Source organism: Alligator mississippiensis, chromosome 1 (genome assembly GCF_030867095.1).
Source record: "Alligator mississippiensis isolate rAllMis1 chromosome 1, rAllMis1, whole genome shotgun sequence".
Taxonomy (NCBI): Eukaryota; Metazoa; Chordata; order Crocodylia; family Alligatoridae; genus Alligator; species Alligator mississippiensis.
The window spans coordinates 103,157,323-103,175,915 of NC_081824.1; the positions used below are offsets into that span (position 1 = coordinate 103,157,323).

The window sequence follows — 18,593 nt, forward strand, 5'->3', positions numbered from 1 at the left end:
AGAAAACACAGAAAGATCAAGATACAAGGCAAAATGTTTTAACACTCTAGATTTCTATTGGATCTCTCTGTGTTTATGTTGGGAATCATAGCTTGTACATCTAGGAGTTCTAAAACTGTGTGGCATCCCACTGCACCCAAAAGGATCTCTAGGCATCACTACCCTGGTGGAGAATCACTGATTTAAACCAGATTAATGTGAGGTTATTTAAGGGTTTTTTTGGTTCCCACTGACAACTTTTATCATGTATTCTTCCATAGTTAATTGAAAAGTAATCACCACAACTAATTTCTTCCCAGAGATGCAGAATATCCTGTGTTTTCTATTAGCAGTCCAAAGATAGAAAACAAGGCTCCTTACAGATGTGAAAAACAAACAAAACAAAGAACCAGCACTTTACTTTCAGCTCAGTGTGCCCCTGAGCTGAGCACAGAAGATGCCCAGAAGAAGCATCACGTTAGTTTGGCCCAGCTCACCCGAAGTCTGTATAGATCAGGCACTTCAGTGCGGCTTTCTGACGCTTTTATCAAATAGCTGATTGACACAGCTATTAGAAAAAAAGTGCCAAAAAGGCCCACTGAAGCACATGATCTATACAGACACTGGGGAACTAGATCAAACAAACATGCTTCCTCTTCTGGTAAAGCTCTGGGGGTTTTTTTTCCAAGTCTGTCAGCAGCCTAAACTACTATGGGAGAAAAATAATACTGTGAATAAGTCAGAGTTTTGTGATTATATTGGTAACTATGTAAAAAAGCTTTTTTTGGTATGAACTCCAAGGCAGAAAAACAGGTAACATAGAATTCAGTGTCATTTTAGTTCAAAAGAACTTCACAATGAACTGTAATGACATTTCTTGTATAAGGGAAACAGATTAACCAAAAATACAAATTGGGCTTTCAACTGATACAACTAACGAGCTTACATGCAAGATCAGATACGAAATAAAAGGGATAGTAAAGCGGCTCCAAAAATCCCAATCTGGATGGGGAAAATTTCCGCAACACAGGATCTGAGGAAGATAGCCGTGGGTCATCCTAAACTTTAGGATTTAACAAACACACATCTAAGAGCTGATGGGGTGTTCTCAGGACAGGAGTAACATGGAAACACAAAGCTATAGCACATAGTGCTGTTGGCCAAAGCACAGACTGAGAAAACTGCTGCTACTCACACGGGACCCCCTGAAGCTATGCAAGTTATGTCAAGGGCCTCTGGGATCAGAAGACTTTAATTGAAGCTTACAGCCACCAGAGCCTACCCACTGCCCTGGGCTGAAGAGAGTGCGCTGTGTCTTTTGGAGGCACAACATAGAATCTCACCCATAAACTCTTATACCTACTGTACTTTAAACCTTTACATCTGTTATTGAAAACTGAGTTCGAAATAAAGTGGTTCCCAGTATTTCCAATCTGCATCATGAAGATTTTGATAACATAACCAATGCAAACAGACTGGAGATAAGACACAATTTAACTGCTTTTAAAGCTGTGTCCAAAAGATCAAAATGAATGCATATAGATAGAAGAGCCACCAACATTAAACAAGTAATAATTCCACATTGAAAGAGGAAACCATCCATCTTCCTCTACCTCACGTGGAAAAGACCATTAGGAATGGGATACAAAATAATCATGTGTTGTCTTGTAAGTCACTTGCATAGAAATGTACAGGCTGAAGAGAAAAAAAATATTTTACAGCCAGTAAAAATTTTATAAGCAATAATCTTGGCAACATGTCTCATTCTCCTTTTTCCACCAAGAAGGCCCTGAAGAGAGAGAAATTATGCTAAATTCCTGATCCAACAAAGATATACGCACACACTTGCTTTTCTCCAGTGACTGCTTTGTGCAAAAGTCTTTACGAGACTGAGGCCCAAAAACCTTCTGTAAACAACCAATCCTTTCTGGAAGTCAACATCTATAAGCAGTGTTTATGTCAATAGTCCAGTCTATTGTTCAATACTCAGTTTGACGGCATAAAAGGATTACTCACCGATCAATCACAATTTCTTTCTGTCTTAGCAACCCTTCTTTGATTTTCATTGGAGATTCCCAATTGGGTAAATCCTGATACCCTGTTGCTGGGTAACCTTGACGAGAAGAGCCAGTCAAAACCTGAACAAAAAATAAATTATTTAATTAGTTCTAAAGAACAGTAAGAATACAGAACTTTCTCTGTTCTATAAATGTTAAGGGATCTATTCTTTCTGAAATATAAGACTTTCTTGTACACAAATCTGCAGCGTGATCAATTTTTCTTTAAGTAATACAATCAGGCAGATAGTAAAGTTAAGAAAGTGAACTTTCTTATCAAATCTTGTTTGTTTTTTTTTAAGACATTTTACATATCTCTGAAAACACAGTTGAAGGGACAAAGCCACTCAGAAGTCAACTACAATGGAGTTAAAGGAAATACTACAATGCACTGGATATACATTTCATTAACTTCATCCATCTTTGAGCAATATACAACAGATTGATAACAAAACTGCTGCTGTCTTCAAATACCAGTTCTTGATCATAATTCCTTTCACTCATTGGATTTTACATAAAATAGACTACATGAAAAATAATACAACCTCTATCAATATAAAATGCACTTAAAAGAATACAAGTGGGATTCAGTTTTAGCTAAATTTCAGGGCCAAATTCTAAAAACGTTTTAAGAATTAAAAATGACACAAACAGCACATTTTCACATCTCCATGTATTTTCAACCAGGCTAGAGTTCTATAAAATCACATTATTAACTGTATGAAATCATATTTCAGCAATTTCTATTGAGGTTCTAGGAAAACCTCTTCTATTTGTGGTATTGTAAAAAGTGTCAGTATTCTCATCTATTTTTCTCACAAAGGGTATGAACACTACACCATTTCCACATATACAGTGTGAAGCTTCCTTTTCACTTCCAGTATAGAATGTGTAAAAAGTATATATAATTACAAACCTTTTTTTTTAACTTAAAAAGAAATTGGTATTTTAAAACATTTTAATCTTGCAGAATTATAGAAAACCTTTATCAATTAGAAGGCTTTCTGAGATAAACTCTATTAATTTATACATTGTATAGATATCTATAGTTTTGATTGCTGGATGACTAAAATTTGGTAATAAACCATTAATTAAAATTATGTTTAATTTTCCTGATGGATGAACATTACATGACTAGTATAGAAAACACTGAAGAAGCTATTTTTATAGGACTAGCGTGTTAAAATTTCCATATTTTGGCAGTATCGGAGTGATGTAGCCATGACGTTCCAGGAATTACATAAAAGCCAATGATTTTTTTGGACTAACTGAAATGTTGAGATAAATTTAGAAAAGCTTTCAAATGCAAGGCAAGTCTTTCAAAAGCTTGTCTGACTTTATTGCAATTGGATATTGCAATAACATCACAAAAATCCTTGCCTTTTAAAAACTTCCATAAACAGGAAACAATGTCATCATCGACACATTTTCAGCTAAGTAAGGCTGTCTGTCATCTTTTTCAAAAATTGTCTCATGCATCTGAATTTTAATTTTCTGGGGAGACCGAAGGATTTTATAAATTTACAATCCCTCTGGTACTTCAAACATTAAATATTTTTTAAGTTACTTAAACAGGACATTTTCAAACTGACGCTTACTAACGAGTCCTAATTTAAAACCTGACTGGACCATCTATCTCTGTATGTCTTCAAGTCACGCCATGCATCTAATTTCGGCAGAGGATCTTGGAGTGAAGCTTTAAAAGTAGCAAGTAAAATCCACCAGCCATGACAATAATAAATAAGGCCGAAAAGACCTTACCTTTAGGGAAGCAATCAGAACATCAAGCACAAGACCATGCTAGCCTCAGCTCAAGTAGAAGTTCTAGTGAGAAGCACTACTGCATTTACTCGATTCTAAGACGAAGTTTCCCACTCCCCACACTTAACACGGGGGGCGGGGGTACCCTTGTTTTAGAATCAAGGTGGGGGCACATGGCTGCTATGGCTCAGGTTTCAGCTCTTACCTGGGGTCATGGCTGTAGCCACAGCTGCTGCCTCCCTCCCCCTAACTCTGCACCCCATCTTCGGTGGGGCAGGCAGGGGGCAGAGGTGGCAGGGGGATAAGCAAAAATGGTACTCAAAAGGACAAAACTGTAAAAAAGCACAATAAAAACATTCCTTCTATCAAAACACTCCACACCACCTGCCTCCCCACTGCCTGCCCCCCTGCAGTAGTGGAAGGAGGGGCAAATTAAAGATGAGCCTCCAATATTTCGTTTCTCTACATGGAAAATTATAACAAATGTATAATTCTTCCATGTATAGAATCTAACTATTGGGAGTTACCTGAAATTCAGGGTTACCTAAGATTTGAGTAAATACAGAGTTAGCAGGACACTAAAGTTCTGGCTCCTACTCTAAAAGAGTCCAGAAGATTGGGAGAACTGAAAATTTTGAATTTAAATACCTTACTTTATTCTTGGTTTTTGTCATTTACTTCTAGCAGATGAAAAAAAGCATTAATAAAAGTAAGTGCTTTCCCCCCACATTTTTAACTGAATGCCAATTTCTATCCAACAGCAGCTCGATGCAAATCACAAATAAAAATAAATTAATAGTCTAGTAAAGGGATGGCAATGTTTTTGGGCAGAGTGCCGAAAACACCCGTAACCTTGACTTGTAAGATATACATGTGCCCGGGGCAGATGGCAGGGGAGCCATAAAGGGCCTGATACTTGTAGCAGCACACCCTTGTACTCTCCTCCCTGAGGTGAGCATGCTAAGCGAAATGCCTTTCCGTGCCATGCTCTGGCATGTATGATGGGGGTTGCCTAGCACACAAGAACTACAATTTACACTTCATTATGTTAGAAAGTTGCAAAAATTTACAAATCCAAATAAATGTATGTTAAGTTAAATAACTGATTAAATACAACTAGTGCATCTCTTGGTTAAGAATTTAAGTACCACCAAATTTTGCGTAAATATTTTATATAGTTGCAAATCTAGATTTCTTAACTATTACCAGACAATCACCTGAAGTACTGTGTCCAATTTTGGGCTCTGAACTTCAGGAAGGATGTGGACAGCTTGGAAAAAGGTGCAGAGGAGAGTGACAAAAATGATTAAAGGCCTGGGAAGCATGACAGGCTGAAAGACTTAGGGTTATTTAGTCTGGAGAAGAAAAGACTGAGGGAAATTTGATAAAAGTCTTCAGATATCTGAAGGGTGATCATGGATGGAGATAGACTGTAACCCCAGGGGACAAGACTAGGCGTAACAGACTAAAGCAGAAGAAATTCAGTTTAGAGATTAAGAGAAACTGTCTGATTGAGGGTAGTCAAGCACTGGAACAGGCTACATAGAGAAGCTGTGGAATTTCCATCCCTGGAAATTTTCAAGAGCAGGTTGGGCAGCCACTTGGCTGGGATGGTTTATAGTCAGGGACAATTCTGTTTTGAGTAGGGGTCAGGACTAGATAGATGACCTTGTGGGGTACCATCCAGCCCTAATATCCAAAGATCCTATGAACCAGAAGAGGGTATGAGGGGGAAAAAAAAAAATCAACCTTCCTTTAGGAAAAAACTAAGGACAAATACAAAACAATAACAACTGGAGGACTAATACTGGGGAATTCAACCACCTTTGATTTAAATCAATCTATCCCACACAAATCCATCCCACACACGTGCATCCATGTGTGCACCAGCACTGACAAAATGATGTCCAGAAGGTGTCTGAAAGAAGTTTTCCAGGTGAATAACTTAAATCTCATCAATTATTCATGACAACTTGTTCCATGTTAGTCTTGCAAGACTTGGTATTAGCATCTGTAGTATCTGGCAAATAAAAATTGTCACATTTCTGTTCATGAAGAACGTTCCTTTAAGTTCTGTCATATAACATTTCCCTTCAGCAAAAGGAACAGTTCACCCCTACACAAAAAATTAAATCTAAAGAAGAACCTCTGTATTTGGCTTTGATGCTATGGTCTAAATATAAAATCATCTGGTTTCAGTATTAAGATACTTAGTCATTCTAATTATACACACTGACTTTGGTAAATTCTTTAGGTTTCCTCCTTACAATTCCCTGCAATTACAATGTATGAGGATTGCTTATGCTTAGTATTAATTTAGTATTAATTTTACAAAGTAATACCAACCTGATAATGAAACTAACTTGATGACTGTATAGCTGTATCATAAAAACATTACGAAAGATAGCGTGCATGCTCCCTTTAGAAAACCACACAGCTTCAGAATTTTGAGGACGTGGATACTGTCAATCTAAAACCCCAATTCAGTTTCTGGAGCTCACAAACACTGAGATTCAGTGTCATTTCTTTCCCTGTTCTTCATTTTCCTATGTAGCTGCAGACAAGGTACACCAACATAAAATCACTGCTATGAGAATCTATTTTGTGCAGCCAAGCAGACCATTGCCTTAGAATGTCTATCCTAACATCAAGAAACTTTGTCGCATGCTAAAATCATTGAGTGGTGCCCCATTTTTTGGCCTTTGCCAGTTCTCCAACTATACCACTATTTGCCCTCCTATTCCCTACCGGGTATTGGGCTAGGATTAGAAAGCCAGAGAAACAGCCTTCAATCTAAGCAGAGAAGATACTCTCCCTTGTTATCTTTCCCTGCCTCTTAGAGCCAAGGATTCATTTATTACATTACTCAGAAACATTGATCCGAGATGCTGAATCAGTGTCCTGTGCAGTACCTATCTATGCATTTGCCAATTCCCATTCACAGCTCTAACCATACACTGGAACTTCCAATAAGTAAGCTAATACAATAACTGGCTGGGACAAAAAAAAATAAAAAAATCCAGTCAGTAAGGTCTTCTCCTTAAGGAAGACTATAGGATGTAAATTAACATTTCCAGAAAAAGTCAATATCTCCCATGCTTGAGATACAGCTCAGTTCTATGACACGAGAGTGGAATCCTGCTTTCCTAGAGGTAATTTCTCCCTCCCTTGTCCAGAGTAGCCAATCTTCTATGGTCCTTCTCTTGAGCACCTGAGTAGAAGGAAAGGAAAGCTGAATTTAGGTAAATCCTTTTCCACCAGAGACGGAGCAGGGTGCTTCCATATCCTGTCACAGGATGGCAGGCACTAGCATCATCAAAGGACTTAGCAGCCATCCACTGTTTTGAATCGAGCCCTACAAATAACAACAGGCATGACACATGACACCCATCCACCACTAACTGCTAGCTTCTCTTCCATAAGAGACATAAAACCAAGACTTTGGGCAATCACTGCCAAGGGTTTTACATTTTTTCAAGGATATGAGGGTATCAACCTGATTCCAACATTACATTCTGCTTTTGTAAGTTTCCCTCTGTAGTTTCAAGAGGCAAAGTTAGTCTTCAGCTGCTAAAACAAAGGGCAATGTATAAACAAAGAATATAAATAAATTTAACCCATCTCACTGCTTGACAAGGATAAGTTTTGGCTCTTATGCTAACCAATGAGAATGAACTTTCATTAGAAAAGTTACTAAAATGGATTGGGTGGGGAGAGATTAAAGACTATTATTGAAATGTGAAATAGTCTTGAAAATTATTTGGAAGCCTCTGCTTTAGATACTTTTTTGAAGCATTATTTCAAAACCAGTCGATCATTTAAATCCAATGCAAAAACAGTTAAAAAAAATCAGATGGACATGCAACAAAACAAAAAATATCTATTCTTGTTATAAACTGACTGTGCAACCTATGTCAGTGAAATACCAATGACACTTGAAAGTATGAGACAGAATAAACTTTGGAAAGTTTATTTAAACATACGATAAGTGATTTGCCAAATAGTTGCTACACAATGGGTTCCAAAATACACATCAACAGTAAGTACATAAAACTTATGTGACAGACAAACCTATTTTGCTTTGCTTTTTTAAGAAGATTTTTGTAATATAGACAATCTTTAGCGTTCACTAATATTTTCTGGTAGAGCTATCAAAAGTAAGTGTTTTGGTGGTCATTTCAAATAGACAAATTATTTTTCCATTCCTTGTATCCAAGTGCTATAAATACTTTCTGAATAGTGCTCAAAATAACAAAGACACACTTCATTCATTGAGAACACATGGTGCCGAATACTCCCAACAAGTTTCCAAATAGCTTGAATTGAGTGGTAACACCACACAGGTGGTCCAATTACATCTGAGAACTTTTTGTCCTCTAAAGCCAGTAAATCAAGGACAGGGAACAGAATTCATTTTTAGAAGTCATATATAATACACAAGCAACACTCCCCACTCCAGCAACCACCACCCCCCAAAATTACAAAAGATCTTAGTCTAACACTTGAAGTGTTCTTTTGCAGCTAGAAAACACAACTATTTCTGCTGGCTGGCACCTCTTCCAAGCGTATTTAGCTTAGATTGAAAACATCTGTTCAGCTGAAACCATCCCCTTCACACAGTGCTTTCCAAAGGTCCTCACTAACTTGTTTGTTTTTTTTTTGACTTTCAGGACCTGGCAAGCTGTCAAGTCACTGCTAAGACACAGATAGTTGCTGTAAGTCTTTGTTGTACTAGCTTATATGCAAATATTTATTGCTGGGACACACATTGCTGACTGATATCATCATGTTTCCCAACAGTGGGAAAAGAATTTCTCTCTTGACTAGAGGATACTAGTATTTGAATTTTTTTTTTACTAAAATGTATTTAGGATATGTTGATATCCAAAACTTTCTCCTGCTTTTTCCTTAAAGCATTCATCCCTCCACCCCTGACATGAGCCACTCTAATTAAAGCACCCCCTCCACCCCAAAGCATGTGTAGAGACGCCCTCAGCAGCTGAGCAGAAGGGTAAACCACCAATAATATATTTTGTATTCTTTACTAGGTGGCAACTAAATAGTAAGAAAAAGGATTTTCTTCCAGAAATACTCTTTCGTGAGAATTATTAAAACAGCATATCAACTTCTATCTTACAACAGTGAAAATTCCAACAGCCCTATTCCAACAGAACTATTACTCACAAGTGACAGGAAGCTAAAAATTATATAAAGTCAGGAGTGTCAAAAATATGGTCCTCAGAGCTGCTGTATCCAGCCTGCTCGGCTTCTGATGGACCACTGGAAGTTGTGCACAGGGGAGGAAGAAAGGGGCCTGCCACTCAGTCCAGCGCCCTTGGACCCCAGTGTACAGCAGCCAGAGGGTCAATGAGGGCTGGCACAGCCCAGGTTGTCCTCCAGTCACTTTGTGTCCCACGGCAGACAGAGAGCCAGAACTGTCACTGCTGCATGCTCTGGACTGAAGCTGGAGCTAGCTGCTACCCCAGCATGAAACACATGCATCAATGGCAGCAGCTCCAGCTCTGGTATGAGGCATGCAGTGGGATCTGGAGTCACTGTCTCCTGGACTGGCCAGGAGTTGGAGCTACTGCTGCTACAGCCACCCCATGCGTGGGCTGGATCTGGGCTCCAAGGAGCCCAATCTTACCTCCTGCCCTTGGCTGGATCTGGAAGTTTGATACGCTTGGTTTAAATGAACAAATACATCTGGCCAACTGTTTGCAGCTTCATGAAATTAAAGAAACCCAGAAAACATACTACATACAGATTCTACGTAATCAGTCACAAAAGGACTAAATAAACTCCTGCCTCCACAGGAGGGCACAGGTCATGGAACAAGCCAGGAAGCTCTGCTAACTGTATAGATCCAACCGTTCTTTCCTCTTCTTGTAACTAGGAAGCTTGGGATTCTGAGACTACAGCAGAGGTCATGGATTAGCGCTGTAGCTGCTTCACAGCCTAAGAGAAGAGAAGAAGAAGAAAAGAACAAACTCTCCTCTCCCTCCCCTAACACTGCTTCCCAGATTTCAATCCATTTAGCCTGAGTGTCAGAAAGTGGAACTGCTTCTTAATTCAAACCCCTGTGAAGCAAAGATAAAGGAAGTCTCAAAAAAGTTCAGTGACTTACCAAAGGTCACACAGAAAGCCAGCAGGAGAATCAGGAACAGAACAAAATAAAACAGGTGACTTGTAGCACCTGTATTCTGGCCACCTGCTTCATCATACTCTGCACTGCTGGCATGTGAACAGGAGTGCTGCCACTCAGCAACAGGCAGTGGGTAAAACTCTTACAACAGCAAAATCTCAATGTTACAAAAAAATCAGCTGCTTTTGTAAATCCTACTTATTCTGAGTCAGATTTTGTTCTCGATCATAACCGTGCAACCCTACCTCCAAATCAAAAGCATCTAATAGGGTTCTGCAGGAACTGGACTTAAGTCTTCCTTAACATCCTTACTGATGATAACACACAGAAATCATAAAAAAAATAAATTTGGAAATTATGTTACAAATTAGGAGCAGCTGTGACATACAAATGGTCCTAGAGAGATTAGAAACATCACCAGAAGATAATGAAACCATATACCTTGGATGGAAACAGTTAAATATGCTTCATGCCATCATGTAACCTGGAAGGTAATTAGTATGAGAAAACAATTAACTGTCTGATTTGCTGTCCACTGGCAAGTGTTCAGCAGCATATTCTGACTAGAAAAAAAGTGAATGCAACTGTAGTCAGAAAATACAGTATCATCAGACTATGGAGAAGATAGCTCTAGTGTAAACCTTCTTTATATGGCTCTGGTTTAAGCTCTCCTGGAATACTGCATTCAATTTTGGGCATAATATTATCAGAAATATAATGACATACTAGATTGAATTCGGAGAAGTGCAACAACAGCGACCAGAGAGATGCAGGGACTGATTTATGAGGAAGAGATCAGAAGAGCTAACTACCCAGTGCACAATTTGAAGAGACATGATATCAGTTTGAAAATATTTTTAAGGATGGAGAGTAATCATTTACATAATGTATAGCATATGGTAACTAACGGCCAAAATTGAGGAAATAAACAATTTGGATTATAAAATTTAGGAAAAAAGTTTGAAAAAAAAAATTTGGTGACAAAAATTTCCCAAAAAGAATTAGGGGAAGTCCCACGGCTTAGAAGTTCCCTGCACAAAAACACTAGAACATAGAGGGTACAAAGTGTGCCCTGGCAGAGATGTGGTCATAGTAATGTAACAGTTTCTTCCTTCTCACTACAGTATATAATCTCAAATGGGGACAAGTAATATAACAGTATAATTTAGGGTACAATTTACCCCTCTATGTCTAAAGGAGGACCAACCCCATATATATAGCGCATAACATACTCACAATTAAATTAATAAAGGTTCCACCTTAAATACACCTGGATCACATCCGTACCATACACATGCCACACAAGGGACTTCTGAAGAACAAAAGGCCAGAATGACCGTTGCACTAATTGGTTTCCCAATTCCCAGAAATCTAAATGAGCACTGACTGGAATCTTGAAGTTAGCCAAAAAGAAACCTACTCAAGAGTGTTTTCCTCCCAGTTTTAATGTTCCTTTGCTTTCATTACTATTCCTGTATGTGTGTCTTAGAGAGTTTGCAACATTATTGCGAAAGCAACATAAATAGTTTAGATATTTCTCCCCTCTTTTGGCTACTTATTTCAGTTTCTGTTTAGATATAATAATGATAAAAGCAGAGCTCTGCTTTATAAGGTGGGTCCAATTTGTTGTGTTAAGCAGACCTCCACTAATGCATTCCATTGTATGATATTTTTATTGAAATTGTATTAAACAATCTTTACAAGAACCAGCTACCATTTATGGTAAAGAAAATTATCATCTTGGTTTTTATGAGTCAATTATTGACAGAATAAAAGCTGCACTTTGAAAGCAATTTTTCCTCCAGATTAAAAGCAAGGGGGTGTGAACTGGAACCACACATCAAGCACGAGATGAGATAACATCCTTTTTTATTTGAGGCCAGTGACAGATGGGTACATTTATGCCCCAGAAACACTTAACCCTGTGTCACATGGGTTGGTGTAATTTGTCCTCTTTCCTATTATAACAGTCTCTTTTGTGATGAAGCCAACAGTCCAATCAAGATCGTGTCCCCACTTAGTCAGTAAGATAAGATAGTTACTGCCCACAATTTAATTAAGTGCAAAGCACAAAAAATTATCATAAACAAGCAACAGGATTGGAGGACGAAGGAAAGATGAGGATAAAAATAATCAGATCAGTTATGTAGCCTAGGCGTAGGCTTGCACAACAGGAAAATTCAATGGTAAAACTCCCATTAATTGTAATGGATCAAGCAAGACCAGATCCTATATAATTCCAAAGCTTTCAGTAATATTAGTTTATGCAAAAGGTCCCTAAACTAGCCATTGCTAAGTAGGTGGCTGCTAAAATGCAGATATAACAGCATAACCAGGTCCTGAGAAGAAAGAGTATATGCAGGCTGGCTGATGGCCCAGGAGAAAAAAATGAAGGTAACTGAGTCCCAAGATGAGAAATGGAAAGTTGAAATTGGCATCACTGGCGGAACAGAGACATGGTAACAAAACAAAATAGATACGAAGCAGAATTATGTACTTCTCATTAAAGTCTCTTGCAAAACTTGAAAAAACTAGGCATGAAAAACTGGGCATTTGGGAAAGTTTTTAACAAACTAAAGCAACTGGTGCAAAAGGGCAGCAGTTGCATTTTGTATTGAATGGGAACTTGAACATGATAGTAAAACATGGAGAGACTAATGTTAGGAGGTTTGGGGTTGAGAGATTTTTGCTTTATTTTTATCAGAATTTCAAAAAAACTTGTTAATAAGACTCATTTCAATTTCAACATGCTAGGATATCAATTGCATATAACTATCTTTCATCTGACACAGAAAGGAATATTTCTGATTTCCTAGAAACATTTCAAAAAATTGATTGGCATAAAAATGACTGCAATTCACTATTGACGTTCAGCATTCTGGATCTCCTGAGTTTTCGAAGTAGTCGTATTATGGCTTTGCTTTGTAATCGCATAGAGATCCCAGCTCCCTTGTGCAAGACACTTAGAAACATAAGGGGGCAGTCCTAGCCCCAGAAGGCTGACACTGGTAAGCAATCTATTTGCTCAGAATCTGTCCAGCCACTTAAGTATTCTCGTTTTACACAGACCCCATCTCTGTGACAAGGAGTCAGCACAAAACCTACACACACAAATGAAAAATATTATTGGGCACTGTACGACTCATGAGAACATCCTTCTCTCTCTACTTCTACAGCAGCACTGCTGATGAACTTATCCACACAAATTATCTGAAACTAAAATGAAAAAAGGCATAAAAATTCATTTCTGAACCTTGCAAAAATGATAACACATTGTCAGGGGTACCTCTCTCATGGACAAAGAATACTGTCTTGTTTGTGGTATGCCAATTACTCAGTTGTGCTCTACAAGTTTCCCCATCTCTGCCCCTTCTCAGCCAGAACACTCTGATGTGAAAGAGGCATTCCCAAAGCTGACAGCCAGATTATGCAACTCCTCCTACATATCTACCCATTAACTTTAAAATCATGACACTCACAAAGCAACAGAAAAACCATTCCTTAAACTCTGTACCAACACCAATATTTTGTGTAAAAAACTGCTTCCATTTATATTCTGGCAAACCTTACAAACACAAATCACTTGTAGGTGCCATTTAATATATGCTGTTAAGAGTAACAGTGTCTGGAATTTTCCATTGATAACAAGCAGGTCTTTCCTAAGTATAGAAGCACTTGTTTTATAAAGTGTTCATATTATCTTCCTATTACATTTAAATTCACATGTTCTTGACTGTAACATTCAGGAGACAAACAGGAGCCCACTAGAACACTGGCTGAGTTCCTCTTCCTTCTTTGAAGCTTTCTGCAATGCACCACAGCTAAATTGTTAAAATTATTTCTTCAATCCATTACTCCAAACTGGAATTCAGTCTGACAGAAGTGTGTAAATAGTTATTCAATTTCAAAAAAGCTAACACTGATATAAAATTAAGATTGAAAACTTATGCACTAAAAATCCAGGAAATAAATTATTGAACCAGCATTATTATTTATCTACATTATAATATCACTTAGCCTAGGAACAGAAATTACACATAAATCAGTATAAGTGATCGGAAACCAATTCAGACCTGTAACACAACAGAAGTTCAATGTGCATAAACTGCTTTCAAAATGGCTGGAAACAGTTTAAGATAAATCTGGATGGAGGTAGTATCAGACTTAACTGATTTAGGTTAAATCAGTTTATTGAGCTTCTGTCCAAGATCCTCTCCTAATTCAAGTTAACTTGCAGTCCTCCAGCATCCCAGGATGCTTTGCACCTCCCTCACAAACCTCCCTTTGCAAGGTGGGCAGGCTAGCCTTGACCCAAGCTGTCTGTTCCAGCCAGGCAGAAAGGCATGCTCTGGCACCCCACAGCTTCAGATGTGGGCCACTGTTGGCATGTGGCTGCATTTCCAGAAACAGAATTAAATGTCTGTTCACTTGCTTATCAGTTCAATCTATACAGTTTAAACTAACCCACAAAGATTGAATCAATTCAGCCTTGGACTTTTGGCTGTCTGTACTTAGCCTTAGAGACCAGAAATTGGATCAGCACCCAGTTTTAGGTAGTACATGCGTGCACCCATGTGCATGCATGCGTACACACACACACACACACACACACACACACACACACACACCAGCCAGTAGATAAAATGAAACAGATTAGCAGGTGGGAAGACAAGATTAGCAATGAAATAATCATGATTAGCACATTAACAGTCTCAGCAAATTAACCACCCAAAAAGTTTCCAGGGCTGATAATATCTTAATTTCCGATTCTCTAATGTGATAGATGTGGCAGATTTATGTTAAATGTATGCTACTGCTATGTCTATACACCTAATTTATCAAGCACTTGTAAAAATATGTCACTATTTTTCTTTAAGTTGATCTCATCTTTCCTGCCAGAGGTAGTATAAACCAATGAATATAAGTGCTGTCTTTAGCTTGTATTTGAGAACAGGACTTCTTTCCATGCTTTGCAGCCCTGGGCTGATTGAGGGAGATTGGGCCTGGTTGCAGGAGCCTGAGGAGCCTGCCTGCAGCTGAGGAGCCACCTCTGTCCCCCTGCTCCCACCCCCCAGTTCCATGATTGTCATCAGGAAGGAAGGGGTAAGAGAGGGGGAGTGAGCTGCTGGATAGGGTTTGCTGAGCCTAAGCTGGAAGGGGGAAGCTGGGGGAGGGGAAGTGAGGCAGGAGGGCTCCAATCAACCCACCCCCTCCTCCAAGTCAGGCTGAGCAAACCCCAGCCAGAAGCTTGCTCTCCCAATCCCATCAGCTCTCCCTTCCTGCTGACCATCCTGATCACACCCCAAATTAACCTTAGAGAACACAGGTTCCCTAAGATACTTCAAAGTGGAGGGCCTTCATCGGATGTCTCATTTGATGAGGGTTAATTTGTCACACAATCAGCCACTTTAAAAGTGCTCTGCAGCCATACATGTGTGTCATGGCATGGCTGTAGAGCACTTTCAGGGGGCCAATAGCACAAACCTAAACTTCTGTCTGCACCCAAAATGCCTGGATCCGGAGAAAGAAGGGAAAAAAGTTTTCAAGAAAAAAAGTGGTGTATTAGTATCCCTGAATTCTGCAAGTCATCTATGCAAAAATAAAGCAGAGATGGCACTACAGCTGTCAACATAATTGCTCATGTTTGAATCATTTTATGAACTGCACTTCTACAAAGAGGCTGATGAGAACAGACAACTTCGGGTATGGCAAAAACATGCAGAGACTAGAAAGGAAAAAAAATGAGAGAAAAAGAAAGAGACAGATATCAATACGGACAGCACAGCAGATTCTATTATCAAAGATGTATGGGCTCAGACAAAAATTACCTAAAAACTATTGCCACAAAACAGTAGCCTGTGTTAGTTTACACACATTCACAATACTGATTCATTTGGAAATTACACAAAAACACTTTTGCTACATTAGAAGGAAAGGTGATGAAATAGGTCTATATTAGTTTTTAAATATGAACTACAATGCTATTATAAATATTTGGCAAAAAGTTTTTGATATTTGAAACTGCAGACCTGGAAGTTTTAATGGGCAGCCTTGTGTCATTGAGCTGAATGGATTCTCTCTCTCAAAAATACCACAAAATCAGTAGTGTAAGAAGAAACCAGTTATGCATGTCAGCAACTGACCACTTCAACAGACTCAGTATTTTGAAATTAAATGGAAAAAAAGGATGCATCAAATAGATACCCTCAAAAATCGTTACTTGTAAAAAACCGAGTTCAAAATACACTCAAATAACCAAATAAATCCACCACTGAAGATGGTAGCCAAGACTTCATCTTAACAGGCAAGAAAAGATGGAATCCAGCGAAACTGTTGTTCTAGAAGTCTCGCAGCTGTGACTCGTTTTACAAATTTGTCCTTCCCTTACTCACATGCTGTCAGTACAAGTGCTGCACAGCATGCTCTCCAATCTCTTGTGAATTAACAACAACAGACTTTAGTCAAAAGAAAGAAAAAAGCAGAAACAAGTTTCATGTGAATTTAATGAGGCAAAGCTGTGGGAAAAACACAGGACTTCTTGGTCTGTGCCTTCATATTAAATATAGGCCAAAATTTTCAAAGAGCCTGTGGAACATAATGAAGATACCTTTTGTATTTCTCTATGGCTAGGGACAGAAGTTGCACATAAACCAGTTTAAGTGATCAGAAACTGGTTTAAACCTGTAGCAGAACAAAAGTTCAGTGTACATAAGCCAGTTTCAAAATGGCTGAAACTATTTTAAGATAAACCTGGTCAAATGTAATATCAGACTTAACTGATTTGGATCGAACAGGTTTATGAAACTTCTGTCCCAGACCCCTTCCTGGTTCAAGTTAAAACACAGTCCCCCAGCATGCTTTGCCACCTTGGGCTGGTCTGTGCTGGGGCTGGCCCCACCCCTGGCTAGAGCAGTGAGGCCTGGCTGACAAGGGGGTGGGGAAGGGGCAAGCCCAGCTGGAGATGCAGCCCAGTCTGTGGGGTTGGGAGAGAACTACCCCACCAGGCAAACCCCAGTCAAGTTCTGGGGCCGGGGGGGGGGGGGGGGGGGGGGCTAAACACCCCTCCCCCACTCATGGGCAACTGATGCCTCTCGAGCCAGGGGTCACTTGCCCCCCCAGTGGCCAGTCATCAATTGGGGGGAGAGGGGGTTTCCCCCCACAGCCGATTCCACTGACCCGCAAGTGGCAGCGGCACACTGCTGGCAGTTCCAGGCACCCGGATGACACTTCCAGGAGAGCACTGACACTTCCAGAACAACCCATACTCCCCCACTGGTGCTCTTAGAGGGGGCACCAGCGCTCTCACCTGCCCCCCCGCCCAGGAACGCTGGCTGATGGGGGGTTCACCAGCACTCTCAGGTGGTGCACATGTACCCCCATGCACCTCCTACGTGTCACCACTGCCCCTGCTCAAACTTACTGCTGGCTGCAACTGTGGGCTACAAATCCCAGGGGCACCTGGAAGCAGGAAGAGGAAGTGATGAGCAACCTCCTGCTGCTGTAATTCTGGACTGTAAATCCCAAAAACCTCAGGGGCAGCAGGAAGAAGTAGTGAACACAGCCGGAGAGCCATGCTCTAGCGCCCCCCCATCTTCTGGCCTGAGCCACTATAGGCATGTGGCTGCATTTCCCGAATCAAAGGTAAATGTCTGTACACTTCTGTTTCAATTTGATCTGTGCAGTTTAGACTAACCTACAAAGACTGAATTGAATCAGCCTCAGACTTTCTGACTGTGTATCTAGCCTACAAATATAAACCCTGCAACTTCAACTGAAGAAAAAGGCTGAGTGGGAGCTCAAATTGTTTTCTGTCTTTTATGCAGGGATTATCAAGGAGAAGAATAATCTGGTTTTCACACGATAAACCAAACAGTTTAGCGCATGAGTTCACTATTAACATTTTAGCAGGAATTCTCTGACTATTCCATTTCTGTACAGTGGAATGCAGCATGGGACAACCTTTTAGCATGCATGCCACAATTTAATACCGCACCCTTTAATCCCTTTCCCCTGCCTGATCTGCCGCTCTGCGTTTTGTTCACAGCCTGACCTAATACTCTGCTTTCTGATTCCTTCCCTCTGCTCCCTGTCTGGTTTGCTGCTTAGATAGATCCCTGCCCTCTGCTGCTGTGCTTTCTACCTTTCCTCCCAAACTGCTGCATGCCACACACAGAATTAGTATCGAACTAGTGTGGAAGGTAGTCAAATATTCTGTGCATGGAATGAACGGTTTTAGCTGGCTGGCTTTGTTCCAGATGGCAAACCTCTTCCACTTGACATTATGAGATGTACTTGAGACACACTTGTCTCTGAAAAACCAAGAGTTTCATACATGGGTCTGAGGGCAATCCTGTCAGTTACTGAAAGCATTTTCCATCCTTTCAAGACAAATTAGAGGCAAAAAGGTCAAACCAGATATTACCAAGGTCAGGCCTTGAGGGCTTCTTAGTATAAACAGAGTCTAATCTTTCCAACTTCCATACGGACCAACAAGATCACAGAATATTTAGTTCCTAGATATTTTACGATGCTTCTCATTTGTAAACCTCAAAGAACTCAGAAAGAAACCAGGCATATTATTCCACTATACCCATTTTGCACAGCAGGACACTTGAGGTAGAAAATGATAAAGAGTGATTTGCCTATGGGTT

At 39.7% G+C, this 18,593-nt stretch overlaps 1 protein-coding gene across 2 annotated transcripts in view; it reads right to left on the minus strand.

The window, feature by feature from the left end:
* CEP85L (centrosomal protein 85 like) overlaps positions 1–18,593 on the minus strand; it is a 200,968-nt gene that overhangs the window by 65,216 nt on the left and 117,159 nt on the right. For both annotated transcript variants that reach the window (XM_014597387.3, XM_019479562.2), the window contains exon 4: positions 1,996–2,117. In XM_014597387.3, the coding sequence (XP_014452873.2) occupies positions 1,996–2,117 (122 nt within the window). The remainder of the gene's footprint in view (positions 1–1,995; positions 2,118–18,593) is intronic.